The sequence below is a fragment of the Catharus ustulatus genome, chromosome 23, assembly GCF_009819885.2.
Source record: "Catharus ustulatus isolate bCatUst1 chromosome 23, bCatUst1.pri.v2, whole genome shotgun sequence".
NCBI classification, from domain to species: domain Eukaryota; kingdom Metazoa; phylum Chordata; class Aves; order Passeriformes; family Turdidae; genus Catharus; species Catharus ustulatus.
In genome coordinates, this window is record NC_046243.1 from 5062632 (window position 1) to 5082724 (window position 20093).

Sequence of the window (20093 nt, forward strand, 5' to 3'; positions counted from 1 at the left end):
TTCTGCAGCTCTAAGAGTAATCTCACCAATTGCAGGCAGTTCTGTCTCTCCTACATTTTTTTTGTTGCGGTCTCAGCATTGAAAATAAATTGAATGGAGCACTATCATCATTATCCAACTCCAGGACAGCATGGCAGGATAGTTATGGGCACAAATGTACCTGTTCCCCAGCAGGGGACATGAATATCGTGTGGAACTCCCGTCCAGCAGCCTCTCTCAGGCAGGAGAGGGGCACCCGACCTGTCCTGCTGCCCAGGCTGGCCTGGCTGCCAGCAGCGTTCCAGCAGAGGGGGCTCTGAGGCTGCTCAAAAACCAGAAGCTGTTCAGCCTTTGGAACGGCAGAATTAGAGAAGGAAAGGGGGAAAGAACGTTAAAAATATTATATGCTTTTAGATCATTACTTCCTCTGAGCTGGCAGTCTGGATGTTTCTGAAACAGCACAAATGAAAAAGCTCAAAATTAAATGCTCCTTCCAGTCACAGGCCCCAGAATAATCTCGGAGACTGCTGCTCCCCTGCAGCTATTGCTGTGCATTGTGTTAGCACAGAGGTTTTCTTTCAAGTATGTTCGAGCCATTTACTGATTGCTGATTAATGATGTGCTTTTCCCTTACAGCTGGTATCAGAGCGGGACTTTCCCACGGTCACAGAGCAAGACAGCTGTGCCAGATGTTGGCTGTTCCATAATATTTACAAAAGGCAGAACCCTTCTCATCGTTTTTGTACCTATGTTCCTCTACATCATTTTATGGCACTTGTTTTGCCACACTGACAGGCAAGCTGCTTCCCCCCTTATCCATCACTCCCCCACTTCATGCACAATTTGCACAAGCTGCCTCCTTCCCCTGTAGTGGTAGCTGAGAAAGTTTCTCTGGAGTATTCCAAAGCACATATCCAATGGGAAAAATAATCCACGAGGATGCAAATACACTTCTAGGGTAAAAGACAAACAATTCTCAGAAAAAAATACTTTTTCTGAGCAGGGGTTACTAACACAAAGTCCATATATAGCTTAAAAATCAGTGCAGCATCTTTGCAGGCAACTCTTTCCACTGTGGTCATGAAGCTTAATAAGCTTTTACTTCAAAGCCAATACACAAAGAATTAGAAAGAAATCCAATAGTTTAGTTGAACTAGATTTAATCTAAATACTGAAGGAAGTCATCAGTCCTCCTTGCCAAGGCCTAAGGTACAAATTTCCAAGCTCTGCCACCCTATTCCCCTCTTGGTCCCAATTCCAGACATGACAGCAGTCACTGAGTGTGTGGAAAAAACACCTTAAAGACAGGTCACCCTGCCCAGGAGAGACTTAAAGCTACAGATGTACCCAATTGCATTGTTTTCACTTTGTCTATATTCAAAACCCCTCAGAGACTAATTATTTGAATTCTAAAAAAAAAAAAAAAAAAAAAAAAAAAAAAAATTCCCTCTTCCCCTCGTCTTAAAAACAAAACCACAGGGCAGATAATTTCCATTTGCTGTGCAGGGAATGAGCAAAGCACTGGAAAACACGAGCAGAAACAACACTGGAATACAGGGACCCCAGAGCAGATTTTTAAGAAAGCAAATATTTAATGTGCAGCTGCATTAACCATTCTGTTGGAGTTCTCTTGTGACTGGGTTCCTAATAATGTAATTATTTGGGGACACTTGCAGTTTCAGAGTAGCTGGAACTATCAAGTCTGTCTGGGTATTTGTAGGATGAGGGATCAATATACTTGACCAGCTTTGCAGAGACAAGGCAAAGCAATCAGCCTCCTCTTACAGCAACAAACTCCACACAGAAGAAATGAAGTTCATTTGTAGTTCCCTGCTCCCCCCAGGTTTTCACTCATCACACAGTGAACTGCAGTCAATCTACAAAGGTTCCATTTTTATTACAAAGTATGAAAGGCTGAAAATACTGTACCTAATACACAGGAGGCTGAAACTTAGAAAGAAGGTTAAAAAATCTGAATAAAACTACATAGGAAGCAGGAAATAGCATAAAAGGATGCAACATTCCACTTTCAAGCAAGTTCAGAAAATTGCCTTAAAATTTACAGTTTCAACAATATGGTTCCATGACTCAGGTGTTAAAATCCATTGTAACAAACCCTTTTATATTTTCTCCATAAAAATAAAGGAATATAGGGACACTGCAGTTATCCATGTCAACAATATATGTCTGTTGAATAGCAGGATACTGGGATTCCTCTAGGACAGAATAGTAGCGGTGGAGAAAAGGACAGAAGTAAAATTACTATTGCTTTAACATACTCTAGTGAGAACAAGAAGTCAGGAATCTCATATGGATGTTTGTACAATCATGCTACAAAGAGAACACCTTCAGGAAATTACCACAACAGGACTGTGAATGGGAAGAGCAGAAGGGAAAACACACCTAAAAGTAGAATCTCCTACTCGGCTACTGGTAACAAAAATGCTTGGGTGCAATGGATTTAAATTACATTTTACACTGCTAGCAACCCAAGGGTTAAAAAAAGGTTCTTTTTAAATAGCAAATTTCATAATTCCTATTCCCCAAGTTGTCAGAAAGAGCAACATACCTTTTTCCAGCTGCACTGGGACTCTGTGCTGCTCTGGTTCCCACAGACCCCCCTCAGCACTAAGAGGGGGCTGGAGTTGCACGTGGAAAGCAAACTCCAAGGGATGGGAGCTGGACCACAGGTTTACAGCTGCACATGGCCACAGTGTTTTGTCAGGAAATAGCTTCATTTCTTAATTTTGTTAGATTTCCCAAAAAGAAGCAAACTTGATCGAAGTCACTGAGATAATTTTAATTATTTTTATGACTATGGAAATTCTCACCTGATGCTGAGTGTCAGAGGCTGCACAAAAGGCCACCGAGGTCCTTGGCAGACATACAACACCTGAAAGAGGCAGCAGCAACTCTCACAAGTGCCTTTGCATCTGGTGTCTGCCATGAATCACCAGATGAGCCTTCAGTGACTGGTATTTAGCTGCACTTTTAATTACTGTTCTTTTTACTGCTGGTGAAAGGTGCTGATTGGAAATTCTGGAGATCTCTTCCAGAAAACAAACTGAGTCAGGGGCATCCTAAACTCTCCTCAATACCCTCGAGAATGAAACACTTCTGACTCTTCTTGGGTAAGCAGGGGAAGTACAGCTGCATCAGAAAGTGCTCCTTAAGTGCCACACACAATTACAGAACAGTAAGTACAGGCTTGCTCTGGAATATTGGTCTGAGAGTAGGAAGCAGGAAACGTGATAGAGAGAATCTGTTACCTGGCAGGATAACAGGGTGCATCTGAGGTGGTGGAACACTGCTATGGGCAGTGGGGAAACTCAACCCTTCAGAACTTTGATGGGACTGACACTGTGCAGCCTGCTGAGCCCAGAGCTCGCCCCTGCTGCTGTCTGCTCTGCCCAGCGTGTCTGGGAGGAGTTAAAACACCACCAACAAGCTGCCAGTTCAATGTTTCAGTGTTTTACAGGCAGCAGCTGCAGTTTTTCTCTCACAACATTCAAGTTATCCAAAGAATCTGGGCACATCCCTACACAACCAGCCCAGCAGTGCCACCACCACGTTCTGATGTTAAAGAAGAGGATTCCAAACACCTCTAAAGCTCCTAAACAGAAAGGATTCCCTAGGGGACATCCCTTGGGCAGGCCTTACAGGACAGTGTCAGATCCAGAACATGAAGATTCAGTTTTACATTTACAGCCTTGTCAAGTGCTCATACTTTTGGTTTTCAGTAAAAACAAGCAAGGGTCCACTACATCCCCAGTTCAGGATTTTGGTGACAGGCCTTATTCAACATTTCCTACACAACACGGACCAATGCCTACCCTACAAGGGCTGAAGGAAAGATGACTCTCCTCCTAATCTTACCCAAAATATACTTGTTAAAGTGCCATCTGCAAGAGAACAAAACGGACACACTCAGCTCCTCATTTCCACTGACAACAAGCATGAGAACATCTGTGAATTCTGCACCAGACTCCTCCCCTCACCTGCTCTCTGGCAGGCTATGATCCACACTTGAGACTGAGGCAGCTTCTCACTGCACCACGAGGCAAAAATAGAGCTTTTACTATGATCCAGAACGTTCAGTAGAGTAATTACTGCAAAGTTTTGAAAGGATCATTAACTTTGACTTATGAGAGGCAATGCTTCCCCTGTTAAATACACTTCAAGGTTCCATAGGAAACAACCTGGCTTAGCAGTCTCCTTTTCTATTATTTGAAACCACAGCGGTTTTTTTCTAATTAGATTGTCAAAGCACTCAAATCCTTGCCTTTTAAATCCCTGCACATACAAATAACTCCCACAGATGCAAGCTACCATAGCCCCTCTCATTTAGACAATTCACACAAGAGTAGAGTTGGCACACTACACACTAATTCAACATTCAACTTGTCAGCTGGAAGTTTTCACCTCACTAACAAGTTTTACATCGCCAACATCTCCTGGCTGAGAGTCAGCAGGCTGCCCACATAATAGTAGGAATCTGTGGAGAGCTTGGTTTAAACAGAACATAACAACCAAACAATAGTTTAGTCTCTTGAGTTCATCAGCTGGAGAAGTGATACAGAACATCTGCATTAAGTATTTCTGTATTAAGTATTTCTATATTAAGTATTTCTGTCCCAGAATCAGGCCTGTACCAACGACAGCACATGCTTTTCTGCTGTGCTCACCTCACCTGTGCTCACTCTTCTTCTACTCCAAAAACATGAGGTATTTGCAAGCAGTTGTTCTGCATCCTCTGCTTGTGCAGTAAGCACCAAATAATGGAAATTGAATATCAAACTATTTCTTTTCATGAACTTTGGGGATAAATAATGCTTATGGGGGCTTTACACCCAGGAAAATTGAATGTCAAGCAGGGGAAATGTGATAAATTGCATATTTCAATTTGCAGGCTCCAGTAACAAGTGTTTCATCTTGCAGATGAACCTGGCACCACCAAGGAGAGCATTCCCTTCCTGCCACTGGGGCAGCAGCTGCTGCCAAAAGAGCACCAAAGTCTTTCCCTTCCTTGTCTATACAGAAGTGCCATTTGCACTACAGAACATCTCACCCATGAGGATTTTCAAGTCTTTTCACTCATTAACCTTTCAAGTGACATATTTGAAGTTATTTTAAGTATCTTTTCCCTGTGCCAAAACAGTCTCTAGTGATTTAAAACACAATTTCATGTGAAGAATGACAATGGATTATGCCCAAAGCAATATGCTGTAGATCCAGAAGGTATCCCAACTGGCTAAAAAAACAGGATATAGGCTTTATTTAGAATCCACTGGAGCCTCCAAGATTCCTTCACTTGCCTTTGATGCCTTTGGAATAAGTACACAACTCCACAAATAGACTTCCATCAGTTTCATGGATGGAAGAACTGGCACTGGATCCTCTTCAGGTCCCTGCCAGGATTGTTTTCCAACAGAAGCAGAATCTCCCTGGCTATTCAGACCATGGGTCCCTTTATACAAGCTCTCTTCTCATCATCTTAGCATTCATCTTTGATTCATGCCATCTGTGCAGGAGTAAACTTTGAAGCAAAAAGGAGACATGGAAACTACTAACACTGCAGGTAGCTCCCTGTTAGTAACAGCACGTTTTGCCTGCCATTTGTAATTAAACAGAGCATGACAAGCCTGTGAATGTACTTCAGATGGCTCCTAAAGCTGTGAATGCCATTAGCCACCCCTGCTAAGAAAACCCCAATTTTCACTTCATTCTACCTAAGTTTTTTCCAGTTTCAGATGAAGTGCTATTGTAAGAAGTGATAACTAATTGTTTGGCTAACACTGCTCTGACATCTAGCTAAAACCTGTCTGTGGAACACACTACTCTCAGTACTGCTGCTAATAAGAAAAATTGACCTTCAAGTCACATCAAGCTTTGTCAGAAATCTCACAACTGAACACAGAGAGTGCCAATGACAAAACATCAGCTTGAACAGTGTTAGTCTCTTGGTTCTCTGCTATCAAAAGCAGTGATGGAATACAGCTGTCCCTAATGAATTCCTATCAAATTCCTGAGGCAATGCTTTTCTGAGCTCCATGGTGAGAAGCAGCCTGCAGAAGAGTATTTATCTACGTCCAGAATGACAAAACTTTGCAGATTCTGTTCTGTATTTGACAGTGTTCTCAGTGTCAGCTTCACTGTTCCACGGCATTTGCTTTCCCAGCTTGCCTTTCCTGCATAAACTGACAAGATGCAAGTTTGGCAGTGTCCTACTATTTATCATCTGCAGGTGAATACTCATTAGGTGGAAAGAATTTTCATGGTTTCTGACATTTACATGGAAACTGGGCTGCACACCCTTCCAGAGCAGCTCTGGCTGTCATGTCCTCATTGCAGAGCACTGCAGAGCCTTCAGCACAGGACCCACGTTAGTGGAAGACTTCAACAAACATTTTTATCTTGCCTAATCCACTCAGCTTTCATTGAGCTGTGTTACTGTAGACTGATCCACTATTCCAAACAGAAGCCCTCTGGCACATCCTCCAAATCAGGAGGATGACAAATGCCAAACCTTGGCCTCAATGGCACAGCTTCTTTCCTTCTAAATCCACCTTTGTGCATCGCATTAGGGAGTAATTTCTTCCAAGAAAACAGCTTTCTTTTGGATAGCAGACCAGCTTTTCTGACTTGTCTCATTCATTCAGCACGACCTGGCAGTACAAAGCAAAAAAACACTTCACAAAAAGATTGCTTTGCACTCCCTTCAAGACCTCCCAGGAACACAGGCCAAACACAACCTCCAAAGTACAGCCTAACCACAAAATCTTGCTCATATTATTTGCCCATCAAGCAAGCTACAAAGAGTGAAACCATTTTATTTTGATTTAGATAAGGTAAGTCTTCTGAGGGGAAATCATTTCATTGGAAGTGCCAATCTCAAATCCATTACAAGTACATTTTTTCAGGAGTTGTTACCTCCTGGCAGCTCACGTCATGCACGGATCTTCTTTCCCAACCTATCACCTGTTAGCTCTGCTTGCTAACACGGCTGCAGGACACACACAAACTCAGAATTTAAAAATAAGACCTACCATAGCAACAACTGCCTTGAGCATCAGAAAAGTGTAAAGAAATTGTGCAACAAGTACTTCACAGCACCAGGAAATTCTGCCCAGGTCACCAGATACAGGGAGCCAAGGCAACAGTTAATTCTGGCAGGCAGTAACTGCCAGGGAGCCTGCAGTGTTACTGTGGTTTGTATCCAGGAACAGGTCCTGCTTTGGACATATGGAAGTGGATCACATATCAAAAGTAAGAATTCGGGAGAAAAACCTTACTCAATAGAAAGTTAGCCCAATATATAAAAAACATACAAACGTTTAAACAGTTTAGAGGCAGCAACAACAGGAATGAGAAAGATTCCTGCCAAGGTGGCCGTTAACATCATTGTCTTTCCCCCCCACCTTGTTTTGCACCTGCATCTATTGAACTGGTGGATGTGCTGCCTCAGCTGGCTGACAAACACACAGACATATGCAGCAACTTAAAAGCCTGCAAGCTTATTAATACAGTCAACAAACAAATATACAGAACTTTTACTGAGGGAAAAAGAATTTCACAAGAAAACCAGAACCCAGAAGGTCCAAGAGGCTCAGCATGTCTCTGCATTTTAGAGTCTTGAGAGACAGGAGACCCCTGCCATCCATTCTTGTAACAGTTTCTTGTAAGAGTAGATGCAAAGCAACAACAGATACTGGCCACTTGACTGGTGGTGTTCTTACTTTAGAGGGGAGGGGGAATGACACAGCCCTGCCTGACTGTGCATGAAGCAGCAAAGTTAGACTCTGAGGATCTCCAGGCAGTTGTTGTAGCAGATGGCTATCCAGTCTGGCTGGGTGGATGCCCACTGTACGTTGTTGATCTCTCCCTCGGCTGTGTAGGCCAGGATGGGGTCCTCAATGGCACGAGGCATTTGCTGGATGTCCCAGATGAGAGCCTGGTGATCATCAGCTGCACACAGACAAGAAATGCAAGGACAATCAGAGTGTAACAGGATCCAGATGTGCCTACTGCAGGCCTGTAGCCTAAGGAGCCAGGTGAGATATGGCTGTTCCAGTCCTGATCCGTATTTAAGCCACAATTATGCTCCAACAAAATAATTATACATTATCCAAGACAGAGCTGATAAACAAATGACTGGTGGAACTCACAACAGTAGAAAACATTTAAGAACTGGATTGCAAAAAAGCTAAAGAACATTAAAATAACAAGCTTAGCCAGAGCTGATGCACAGTTTGGGTACTGGGCTCACTACCTTCCACACAAACTCTAGAACATGTCTATTTCTGTAACATTTTAGCAAAGTCACTAACAAAGGGCTTCTAAATCACAAGTATTCTTTAGCAAAAGACAGGCAGACAACTGCATAAACTCGAGGATGAAGAGGATTTTGCAAATGCAGTTAAAGACTCTGAGATTCCCCTGAAGGCCACACTTACCTGCTGTACAGATGTGGCAGGAAGAGTGAGGTGCCCAGGCAATTCCATTTACACATGCTCTGTGGTTGTTTAACCTGGCAACAGGGGTGCAGGGAACTCTGACATCGAGAATCACAACCTTCAGAAACAAAACCCAGCTAGATTAATAAATCACATTTTAAAAAATTAATTTATTCAAAATACAAAATATTTTGAGGTAAGGCTACAAACGTGGCTCTTTCCTAAAGGATGTGGTTGGCAGTAAGCCCTGCTCCTAAAGAACAGCTTCCTGCTGGTCAGTGTGGCCTGTGTCTCAAAAGAAGCAGACTTCACAGGGCGCTTGTGAGCTAGCCACAATGGCAAACAAGCTGTGCATCCCTGAAGCAGCCTTGCTAACAAACTAAAATTGGACTGGGAAAGAACAAGGTGACTAAAACACCTGCAGTTAAGATTTTATGTGAAAATTATTGCCCAGCTGCTCACAGACTCCTCTTAAAAATCAGCTGAAATATATAAACCATAAAGCTGAAGTCTGTAATGCCAAAGTCACTTCTTTAACTCCTTAGTACACTAAGAACCGGTCCTTGATCATTCTTTGGGTACTGACACTGCCCCCTCCCCCTAAATTCCTGGGTATAAATTAGCATCAAGCCACCTCCCCCCAGGAAGCAGCACGAGCAGCTGAGGAAGAGGAGCTGCTGCCTCACCTCCATGCCGTCCATGGCCATGGTGGCCAGGTAGTTGGGGTCCTGCTTGTTCCAGCAGAGGCGCAGCAGGGGATGGTGCTGGGGGTCCTCGTAGATGATGGTGCTGTGCTCCAGGTGGCGCAGGTCGAACATCCTCACCGAGCCGTCCGCGCCCACCGACGCAAACATGTCCCGGCCGCCGCCCGCGCGGCTGAAGGCGATGTCGTACACCTGCCCAGAGAGCACGGCTCAGCCAGGGGACAGGGCAGGGACAGGCAGGGACAGCCCCTGCACAGCTCAGGGACAGCCCCTGCACAGCTCAGGGACAGGGCAGGGACAGCACAGCTTGGGGACAGGCAGGGACAGCCCCTGCACAGCTCAGGGACAGGGCAGGGACAGCACAGCTTGGGGACAGGCAGGGACAGGCAGGGACAGCCCCTGCACAGCTCAGGGACAGGCAGGGACAGCACAGCTCAGGGACAGCCCCTGCACAGCACAGCCAGGGGACAGGGCAGGGACAGACAGGGACAGCCCCCTGCACAGCTCAGGGACAGGCAGGAACAGCCCCTGCACAGCTTGGGGACAGGCAGGGACAGGGCAGGGACAGCCCCTGCACAGCACAGCTCAGGGGCAGGCAGGGACAGCCCCTGCACAGCTCAGGGACAGGCAGGGACAGCCCCTGCACAGCACAGCTGAGCTGAGCAGCACAGGCAGGGGCAGCTCCCTGCACTGGCACAGCCTCTCAAACACCTCCTGCTCCCTGCAACTGCTCATTACACTTGCCAAAAGGAGGAACTGCATGCTTGTGTAATTTGTAGTATCACTCACCGAAGCTAAAACCTATCCATTTCCCAGACCTGGGGTTTTTTACATTAGTTGTTGAAAAGTAAAATGTTAAAATCAAAGAATTTTGCAAGCTGTTTATTGCCTTTGATATCAAGTTGATTTCAAGTCTAATTTGATGTTTTACCTCATTTTTCTACAATATTCTGGAGCACAATCTGTTAAAACAAGCATGTTCTTGAGTCAAGAGTCTATGATGAGTATAAAGATGTTTTGATAGGCAACAGTATTTAGGTACTCAAAACTGTACATAATATTAGAAGAACTGTATAGAAACTTACATAAATGATCTTTCTGAATTATGAAATTGTTCAAGTAAAGAAAGGAGGAAAATGGAAAAGTTCTCTTCCTTTTCTACTGCTTTAAAAAGACGCAATGTAAGTAATCAAAACCCGCCATCACCTCTTTGTCATGTGCAATGAGCTGGGTCTTCACGTGGCCAGACACCAAATTTACTCTTCCCAGAACCTGTCCTGTCTCCAGACCCCAAATAGTGCAGGTTGTGTCAATACTAGAGGTACCTGAAACAAAACCATTTCTCTTAGTAAAATTAATATTGTCACAAATGATTTAATCACTTCCTGGGTTAATGTAACATCCCCCACCACCTACAGATCAAAATAGCGATGAGAACAGCACAGAACTAAAATCAAGAATGTCAAACAGTCAGCAGCCTTCCATGCATTTAAATGACCCAAACCTTTCAGCTGCAGAAATAGCCTTCCACACAGGAATAAAGTGTAAATAGCTCATGTCTGCTTCAATCTATTCCGAAGCCTGATGCAGCTCTGAGATCAGCTTTCCCAACCTCTACATCTCTTGTGCATGCCAAACCCCAAATTCAATCAGTGTTTTGATGGCGTTATCATTAATTGATTGCTGCTGTGGGCTGAAGGTGGGGTTAGCAGTAAAGCTCTTAAGAGATGAGACATGTAACACACAAAAAATAAATCATGTAGTAAATAATTACTATGACATATTATCACAGTTAATCTCTGAGCAAATCCCCCTGACATAAATGGCTGTTCTCTTCTGGGAAACAAACCTCTGCATCAGTCACCCTGGATTCACAATTTGTCCCCTAGGCTATAATTAAACCTTAAGTGTTCAGCCCCCTCCTCCAAATGAATTAAGGACTCTTGGCTCCCCTCCTGCTGCTGAAATGGCTTCACAAAACACAGAGCTAAGTGCACAGTTTTCTGTGCACTCCAGAACACTCTGAAATAAGTCACAGAGCTGATGCACATCCTTACTCAGCACTGCAACAACAGCTCACCAGCCATGAAGGCCAAGACTCCCTGTCTCCAAATGTCCCCAGTCCAATCTGGGTGACCCATTCTGCACTGACAGGGCAACTCTCAATGAAAAGGGTCTCCATGAGATGACTGCTTTTATTTTTTAATCTAACACAACAGCAGCATTCATGATGCAACTCTCTGTGGTTAAATATCAGATCAACCAGTGGACATGCAGTGCCACAGCAGCAGTTACAGCCCAGGCTCCATCAGACTAAATTCAAAAGTGTGCCATAAACATAACATTTTGTCAGTCTCACCTAACAGGTAAGGATCCACTTCATTCCAGTCAAATGATGTCAGTGGAGCACAGAAATCCGAGTTCTTGTTGTTGTTCAGCAAACACTCCAGCCGGGTCTCGGTCTCACCCACCTTCAGAGAAAACGAAACATCTGACTCAAAAAAAGCAACATCACCTGACTGATTCCACTGGCACAAAACATTAGGAATTAATCCCAGGTTTCTTTCCTCTCAGTTTTACATCCTAAAGCTCTGGAAAACACAGCCACCAATGCCATTTTAAATAAGCTGATTAAAACAGCTATTGCCATGATAATTCTGCTTCTCTTACAGTCTTCACACAGTCACATTATTGCAGCGAAGAAAATCCTGAGTGAAAAAGAGATCACTATATAACACAATTCATGTCCTGGCTCATCTTTTCCTGGGGAGGATTTACTCACTCTCCACACTCGTAGGTAGTCCCCACTGGTGGCCAACAGGTCTGGGTAGACTCCCTTGGTGTCTGGGATCCACATCAGCTTCGTGGTGGGGTAGGGGTGATCAAATGTGTTCCTGCAAATGAATTCTGAGCTCTCTTCATCCAAACCAACAAGCTGCACCTGTGAGAAACCATATTTAAAAGAAAGCATTTTATCAAAATACTAATTCCTAATGACAGCATTAAGATTGAGTGTGTTTCAGGACATTTTCTGTCACCTCAAGGACAACATTAAAGGATCATCATGTCAATGAAATGAGAAATCGTTAAAGTGCTGCTGGGGAATATAAGTAGAGAGAAGTATCCATAATCACCACATGGCTTTGATTTGAAGAGATGATCCCAAATGAACCAAATGAAATCTAATCCTAAAGGATTAAAGACCACCCTTCTCTTTCCCACATTGCAAAGCCCCGTTTGAATCACAGACTTCAACTGCACAAACATTATTCTAATTCATCCTTAACTGAACTGATGCTGACAACATCATCTCCAGAGAGCAAAATAAGCTGTAGTTTGCACAATTAAAGCACATGTTATGGAATTCTTGGCCATAACCTTGCAGGCTGTGATGGATCATGTCAGGTAGCTGGCAAGCTTTTTCAGCACCACATAACTCAAAATGTTCTGTCACAAGTGCATGAAAAACTCATAAATTAATCACATCGGAGAGGAAGAAAGTAAAACAGAATTCAAACTTAAAAAAAAATATATATTGGGGACCTAAAATGGTTACATAATTATTCAAATGTTTTGTGTGAACAGACCAAGAAAGCAAGTCTGCTGAAAGATTCTAGGTAACTAAGCTCCAAATTAGAATTTTTGCACAGTGATGTGTCAGGGGGAAGGGCCGAACTTGCCCCATTGTGAGAATGATGCAAAACGGAGCAAACAAGAAACCATCTCCACACAGCCTGGCCATGACAACACCTGAAGTCATGCTTCAAGTCCCAGACATGATGTTATTAGAAAAATATTGACATGTCAGTAAGTGTGCAAACGAGAGAACAAAAGGTGCTGGGAGGACTTGTTGAACCTGCAGTGACTACAGGACCCAAACAGGATGAAAGTCCCACTGTGTGAAATGCTGCTCAAACACAAACATCATGGGACGACTCACTGCAATTAGTTTGTAAGCTGCTCACAGCAGGAACTTCCCAGTACTTTCCAAAGCAGCTTCCTCCGGGAATAGCAGCTTAATGGACTTTTTCTAAGGTGTTTATCTGAAAAAATCCTAAATTTATGCTTATCCTGGGATAAGCAATTTGCCTAATAAACTACACATTTCATCTAGAAGGGAAATCTATCATAGTTCTCCCCCATAACAGAAAACTAACAAATGGATCTTAAATGCTAATTAATTTGCAGTTTTATGAGCTCATTTAGAGATTCTCTCAAATACAAACCGTGCCCCGCCCCCTACAATGAGAAGCTCCATCCTTTCCATCCCATAACAAACACTACAAAATGCAGCCAAGTATGCTCACAAAAACTGAAATACAGCCTCGTCTTGCCCTCTCTTTATCAAAACTAGTCCTTAATATCCTTCACACCCTAGTATAAATCAGTCAAAAATCGCCCAGACTTCTGAAGTGATTGACAAATAGCTTTCTAACTCCTTTAGGGATCAGAAATACTAAGCAGATTGTACAAAGGAAGCAAATTGTCCTTGGTGATAGAAAATCTTGTGGCAAGGTTAGGATCAGAAGACAAACGACCTCTAATCATTTCTCCTTTGCTTATGCTGTTTTCCACTCAACATGAGTGTATTAATCCTACACAAAGCAATCAACATCCTCATCACCAGGAGCAAATCTCAAACAGCAAAGGATCCCCTTCCACTGGTATTAATGTAAATATCCCTGCATTGCATATTCACATTTAACCCCTCCTCAGACCTTAAACTGAAACAATTCAGCAATTCAGTATCTCTGATCTTTGACACGTTTAGGTGCCCTTTGTGACACTGATCCATGAGGGATTACAATGGCTGACTGCAATTTCCCAGTCCCAGAAGTTTAGGAAACACCTCAAATTATTTAATTCTTCCAACCAGAGCAAGGCATCTGTCTCCCTGTAGCAGTGATTTGACCAGTGAAGGTGTACAAGCTGAAACAAAACTCACTAGGGTTCAAACAGGTCTTGGCAAGCAGCTTCAGCCTGTGCCACAGAGCCCACGAATGCGATGGCTGGCAGGGCCAGAGGTGTCTGGGAATTGGGGATCACAGAAAATTAGGGTGTGGCAGCCCAGAGGTTTGAGTTCCCCACAAAAGAGAGGTGTAAACAGACAGTCACGTAACCTGCAGTACTTCAAAGGCTGGTAATTTCTACAGAAACAGAAAATCAGAGACAAATGAGGCAAAATCTCCCACTCCTTCCCCTAATTCCCTCCTAGTGAGCACTTCTGCAACAAACACTTGGGCATTGAGTCTTTTTAAAGAAATCCTAAACAAGTACAGTACAGTAATTTCACGATTCTAAGCCGCACCATTTTGACTAAAATTTTGGTCCGAACCCAAAGTGCGGCTTATAATCAGGTGTGGTTTAGACATGGACAAAGAACGAAAAGTTGCTGGCACCCGGAAGTGCGGCTTATAATCGTGAAATTACTGTATTAATTACCTGTATTACCGTAATTACTGAAATCACCGTAATGACTGCTATTACCGTATTTAGCCGTAATTTCAAAAATTACCATAATTACCATTATTACCGCTATGAGGACACTGGGAGGGGTTGTGGGGGCACTCGATTTTTGTAATTATTGTAATTACGGTAATTTGAGTGGCAGTATACATGGTAAATTAGAGTAGCTGCAGCAATACATGGTAAATTACGGTAGCGGCGGCAATATGCGGTAAATTACGGTAGCAGCAGCATTATACAGTTAATTACGGTAGTGTGCGTATATACGGTTAATTTCGCTAGTGTGCGTATATACAGTGAATTACGGTAGTGCACACATATACGGGCAAATACAGTAGAGTGCACTTATAAATACGGTAGAGAAAGCCAAAATTAAAATAACCATTCATTATCCTTTTAATTAGTGCCAACTGTACCTATAAGCGTGTTTTGATGACAGAAGCTGCAATATAAAACATTCAACCATGAAGGACAAACCATATGCAGAAGGATACAATTTCACACACACTCTGTAAAATATCTTGGATTTCTGTTAATTCCAGAAGTCAGGCTACAAACCCCACTGCTCCAGGCCTTTTGCTGCATAGTATCATCGACTATTTAAATGGGAACTTCTGTTTTTTTTTTTCCCTTTGCTCCTTTGGTTAAACCACGAACAGGGACTGGAGCTGGAAGGGTTTACAACCAGAGTGCAGGTAGCGCAGTTCTACAGTACCTGTCCAAGAGTTTCCAGCCTGGAGCATGAACCTCTTCCCAGAATGTTTCACCACCCTCTAAAGGGCTCAGCACAGCTGCGAGTCACAGCGAGGCACCATTACAACAGTGCAGATGAAACACCACTCCCAAGAGAATTCTGGTCCCCAAAGTAAAGGAAACATCAATACTCTGAGCAATAACAACGCTTGCAATTAGCCAAGACAGCTCTCTGTACAAAAAGCACCAAACAAGAAAACAAAAATACAAAAAAACCACTCTGAAATATCAGAGACACAGCAAATGAAGGTTACATTTCACTGCATTGATTGTACAAGTTTAATTTTTAATCATATATCATGTTTATTTCTATAGCAGCAGCAGCATCATCCAGACTTTTCTCATCCTCACACAATTAGCTTCCAGCTCCCCACAGCAGGTGGTGCCTACATGGACTGAAGTCAACAGAATCATTGTTCCTGGAGCTCACAGGCCGAGAGAAGCCCTGGGTAATATTTACAGTGATGATTTACACAGTCCTATACAATGTCTGTCTGCAACAACTGTCAGTGCAAAGTGTAGAAGACAGGAGTTGACTCAGTGGCTTTACACTGGAAGCTCAAGCTGAGAAGCAGATCTGACCACACTGTAAGGGAGAGAATGCTCCAAAACTAGAGCTATAGGCAAGATAAAAGCACAGCCCCTTATTAACTGCCACCTCTATACAACAACTGTTTTACCTTACCAGAGTACGGACTACAAAAACATTTCTTTGAACAAATTGGAAGTTTTCAGGAGACAGCTCTCACAGGGCTCAGGCTGCCTGAACCACAACACGCCCAGCAAAGCCATGTCTAGGAGTGCTGCAAGGGCAGTGATCTAAGCACTCCAAGAGATGTCACCACTCCCCTGCACAGAGCCCCAGCCCAAACACCAACTTTCTGACAGTATTTTACACAATCTCCATTAAACACCTTCACAAGGCTACAAAGCTACATGCTATATAAACCAAACACTACTGGCAAACCTTCAGCTTCACAGAAATTTCAGAATGCTCTATAACTTCATCCATCTCCTCATCTCTCTTCTGTTTCTGTGTAAATCATTACACCAGGCCTGCCCCTTGAAGGCTGTTCATAAGTGACTGCACACGTGTTCTGAGAGATGAACACAGAGTTTTTATCACCAGTGTGACATTCTTCACTTCCACTTTGCAAGGAAACACTGAGGATACAATCTCATGCCTCATTACACCCCTGTTCTCAGGGAAAAGTACTGAGGAATCACTGAGAGTGGTTTATATACTTATGAAAGAAGTTATCACACAGGAGTTCTCTGCAGCAAGAAAGTACAATGAGAACAGCACATTTCCAACAGAGTCTCAGACACCCTGTGCATCACAGATTCACAGAATTGCTGGGGTTGGAAGGGAACTCTCAGATCACCCAGTCCAATCCCCCTTTCCAGGCAGGGTCACCTGGAGCAGGTGACACAGGAACACGTCCAGGTGAGTTTGGAATGCCACCAGTAATGGTGACTCCACAAGTTGCTTGACCAGCCTGCTCCTGCTCCTCAGATTGAGGTGGAACTTCTTTATACCTATATGCAATATATGTACAAACTTCGGCACTGGCCACGAACTTTCCTTTGTATTGACCAAAAAGTCAGATATGGCCAAGCCGCGGGACCTTGTTTTAGTTCTATAGCTGCAGCATCTGGACTCATCTCACACTCATACCTTTAGTTCCCAGCTCTTTACTCCACGGAGAACTCACAGCCCGTGGTACCTATGTGACTGAACTCACCGCAATCGTCATCCCCGGAGCTCAGAGGTCACGAGAAGCCCCGCAGCACCGCTATCCCGAAACCAGCGGCACGCAGGGCTCTTCCCACCGCAGTGCCCCCTCACCTCGGGGCTCGGCAGAACGAGCCAGCCCGGTCCCGGCCCAGCACCTGCACTTGGGGGGCACCGCACAGCCCCACCCCGGGACGAGGCGGGCCAAGCCCCGCTCTGCCCCGCTCCCCGTGCCCACCTTGTTGTTGTACTCCTCCACGAAGCTGCCCAGCGCCAGGCGGAACCGCTTGTCGGGCCGGACGCTCCAGTTCATGGCGTACACGGTCCAGGGCGCCTCATATTTGTAGATCTCCTTCCGCTTCCCGTGCAGCGACATGGCTGGGCCGGGGGTGCCGCGGGCCTGGCCCGGGGAGCGAGCGGGGAGGCGGGGCGGGCCGGGGGGAGGCTCGGCGCGACCCCCGGGCCGGGGAGCAGAGCAGGCACGGCACGGCCCGGCCCCCTGGGTGCCGGGGAGCGGGGACGCTCGGCTCGGCTCTCGGGGCGGCGGGGGAGGCTCAGCTCGGCCCCCGGGGCAGCGGCGCGGAGCGGGGAGGCCCCGGCTCAGCCCCCGGTCCCGGCGCAGACCCGGCGGCGGCAGCGGCGCTGAGGCCGTTGGGGACTCGGCCTCTCACACAACGGGAACGGAAGCCACGCGGGGAGCCCCGCCCACTGCGCGCGGGTTGGCTGCCTTGGCTGTCACTTAGAGCGCCGGCTGCCTATTGGGCAGTCTGCCTGCGCCCTCGGCCCGCTTCTGTTTCCTATTGGTCGTTTTGGCCTTCACTCCAAAGGGACGCTCGCGCTCTGGCTGGGGTAACCTACGGCTACGCTTGGCTCCGCCCAGGAGGGCGGGCGCGCTCGTTGTCGACTTCTTATTGGTTATCTGCGGTCGCAGTGGCTGGAGGCGGGATCGTGAGCCCTTGTCGGTGATCGATTGGCTGGAAGTGATGTCAGTCACACCAGGCCAGGGCGGGTGGGGCGGCTTCAGGCGCTCGAGGGGCCGCCGGTTCGAGTCCCACCTCGGCCGAGTGGCGGACGGGGCCGGGCTTGTCTCTAATTAGCAGGAGGTTAATTATGGCGTATATTTTTGGAAGCAGCACTGGCGAGTGCTCGGCGCTGTACTGGGGGAAAGGGTGGAGCTGGCTCCCTAGGGCCAGCATCCCGCTCGAGCCGGAGAGATGCTGATCGGATCCGCCGGGGTGCGGGGTCCGCGCTGGATCCCACCCGTGCCCGCTCCTGCAGGGGCGCCTCGGGCAGCGCTGTGTCCCTTGAGACGCTGCTCGCCTCAAGGACCATGTGTCTGACCTGTGCCCGAGTCGTGTTGGTGGGATCATTTCTCATACGCAGCTGCCTGGGCTTCTAGAAAAGCTTTTCCAAATTACTGCAGAGCCTCAAGCGCATCCTTTCGGGAAGGGATTGCTCGGCAAAGCCCCCGCAGGCTCCACCTTGACCTGACTGCACGTGGGCTCTGTCAGCCCCGCATTCCTTGCATGAAGCCACCAGGGTTTGACCACAGCCTTTTTGGGGTGAAAATGCCCGGGATGAATTCACGGATGCTCCCAACGAACACAGCCGTAACTCACATTAGGTGCCAAAAACATCTTTATTAGCAAAGTGTACACTAAAACTCCAGAGAAAGAGATGCTCACAGTTTGACTACTCTCAAAGGGAGCTCGATACATTACTTGAGCTGGCGGCCTAGGACTATCACAGCATCTACCCGAGCGGCGAGGCGGCAGCGCTACGTGGGCTTCTCCTACGGGACCGCTGCGGAGCCTGGCGGGAGCAGGGCTGGGCAGGAGGAAGCACCTATTGAACCTTTATCAAAAGAGAGAAGCTGGGAGGGAGGACTGGACACGGGGTGTCTGGGGCTTTTCAGCTTTCTGGGATTGTGCTTTTGAATTTTGTGCTTTATGCCCAGGCCAGTGGCGAGTTGGATTTACCTGGGGACTTGTGGGATGGGTGTTGGGGTTTGCAAGGCGTGATCGGCCTCGCTGGAGAAGTCAGTGCCCTGGGGCTGAAGCAGGCTGAGGTGGCAGGGGCTGTTGGCCCTTCACTTCCCAGTGGCAATCAAGTAGGACAAGCTCCTGTCCTCCATCCTTGTCCTGGGCTTGCCACCTGCAGTTTCCCCTGGACTGCACCGTGGAGATCCCCCCCTCCTCCCGTGTCACCACCCTTTCTGTGACACTGCGGGCTCTGCTGGGCTGAGCCTGGTACCAGCACAGAGCTCCCTGCTCCAGGGGCTGCCAGCACAGCGGCCTCGCAGCCCAGAGCCGTGGCTTTGCTCTCCTGTGCTCGCTGTGGCTCGCTTGGCTCGTGCCCTTCTCGAGAGGAATTCCTGGCAAGGAGGAGGTGGTGGGAACCACGCGGCCTAACCAGCTCGATGGTGGCTGTAAGAACGGTTCTAGGTTCACTCTAATGTGCAAATGGAATCTACTCTACGGGAACCGCTGGAAAACGTTGACCTTGGAAGCCAGCCACTCTATACTTCCTGTCACGGTGGCAGAAGATAGCTACAAATTAAACCCCTGAGCCAATGGCATTGTCCAATGTCTTACCCTTGCAGTCAAAACCAACACCAACTGAGCAGGCTCGCAGTTGAGGTTCCTCTTGACTCGCCCCGCCGTCCCCACGTCTCTAACTCCCAGGAAGCACGGGGTCGGAGAGGTGTCTCTGAATGTCCTGGTGCTCGGAAGATGCCTCCAAGTGCTCGGGGAGGGAGGGGAAGCGAGAGCCCCGCAAGAGTCCCTGGGTGTTTGGTGCCGTTTGGTGGGGAGGCTCTGGGTTCGGGAGAGGTGGCGAGCAGTGCTCCTGCTCGGAGTGGGTGCTCATGGTTTTGTCGGGTGACACAGGCTGCTGCATCCCACTTGACAAGGAGTCCCTGGATTTCAAGTGGAACTTCTCTACCTCCGTGTAGCTCGGGCTCTGGTGGGAAACGAGGAATCGTGTGGGTTATGGTAAAAGCAA

General features: G+C 46.4%; 2 protein-coding genes across 3 annotated transcripts in view; both read right to left on the reverse strand.

Moving 5' to 3' along the window:
- Positions 1 to 1851: 1851 nt before the first annotated feature.
- Positions 1852 to 17536, reverse strand: DCAF7 (DDB1 and CUL4 associated factor 7). The gene is made up of 7 exons (XM_033079018.1): positions 17329 to 17536; positions 11919 to 12077; positions 11496 to 11607; positions 10343 to 10461; positions 9119 to 9328; positions 8433 to 8550; positions 1852 to 7944 (listed from the first exon to the last, which is right to left on the reverse strand). Exons 1-7 carry the CDS (start codon positions 17464 to 17466, stop codon positions 7772 to 7774), a joined length of 1029 nt encoding a protein of 342 aa, XP_032934909.1. The 5' UTR covers positions 17467 to 17536; the 3' UTR covers positions 1852 to 7771.
- Positions 17537 to 18710: 1174 nt separating this feature from the next.
- Positions 18711 to 20093, reverse strand: part of KCNH6 (potassium voltage-gated channel subfamily H member 6) — a 30708-nt gene continuing 29325 nt past the window's right edge. For both annotated transcript variants that reach the window (XM_033078959.1, XM_033078958.1), the window contains one exon: positions 18711 to 20051. In XM_033078959.1, coding sequence (XP_032934850.1) covers positions 19764 to 20051 — 288 coding nt within the window. In that variant the 3' untranslated portion in view covers positions 18711 to 19763. The remainder of the gene's footprint in view (positions 20052 to 20093) is intronic.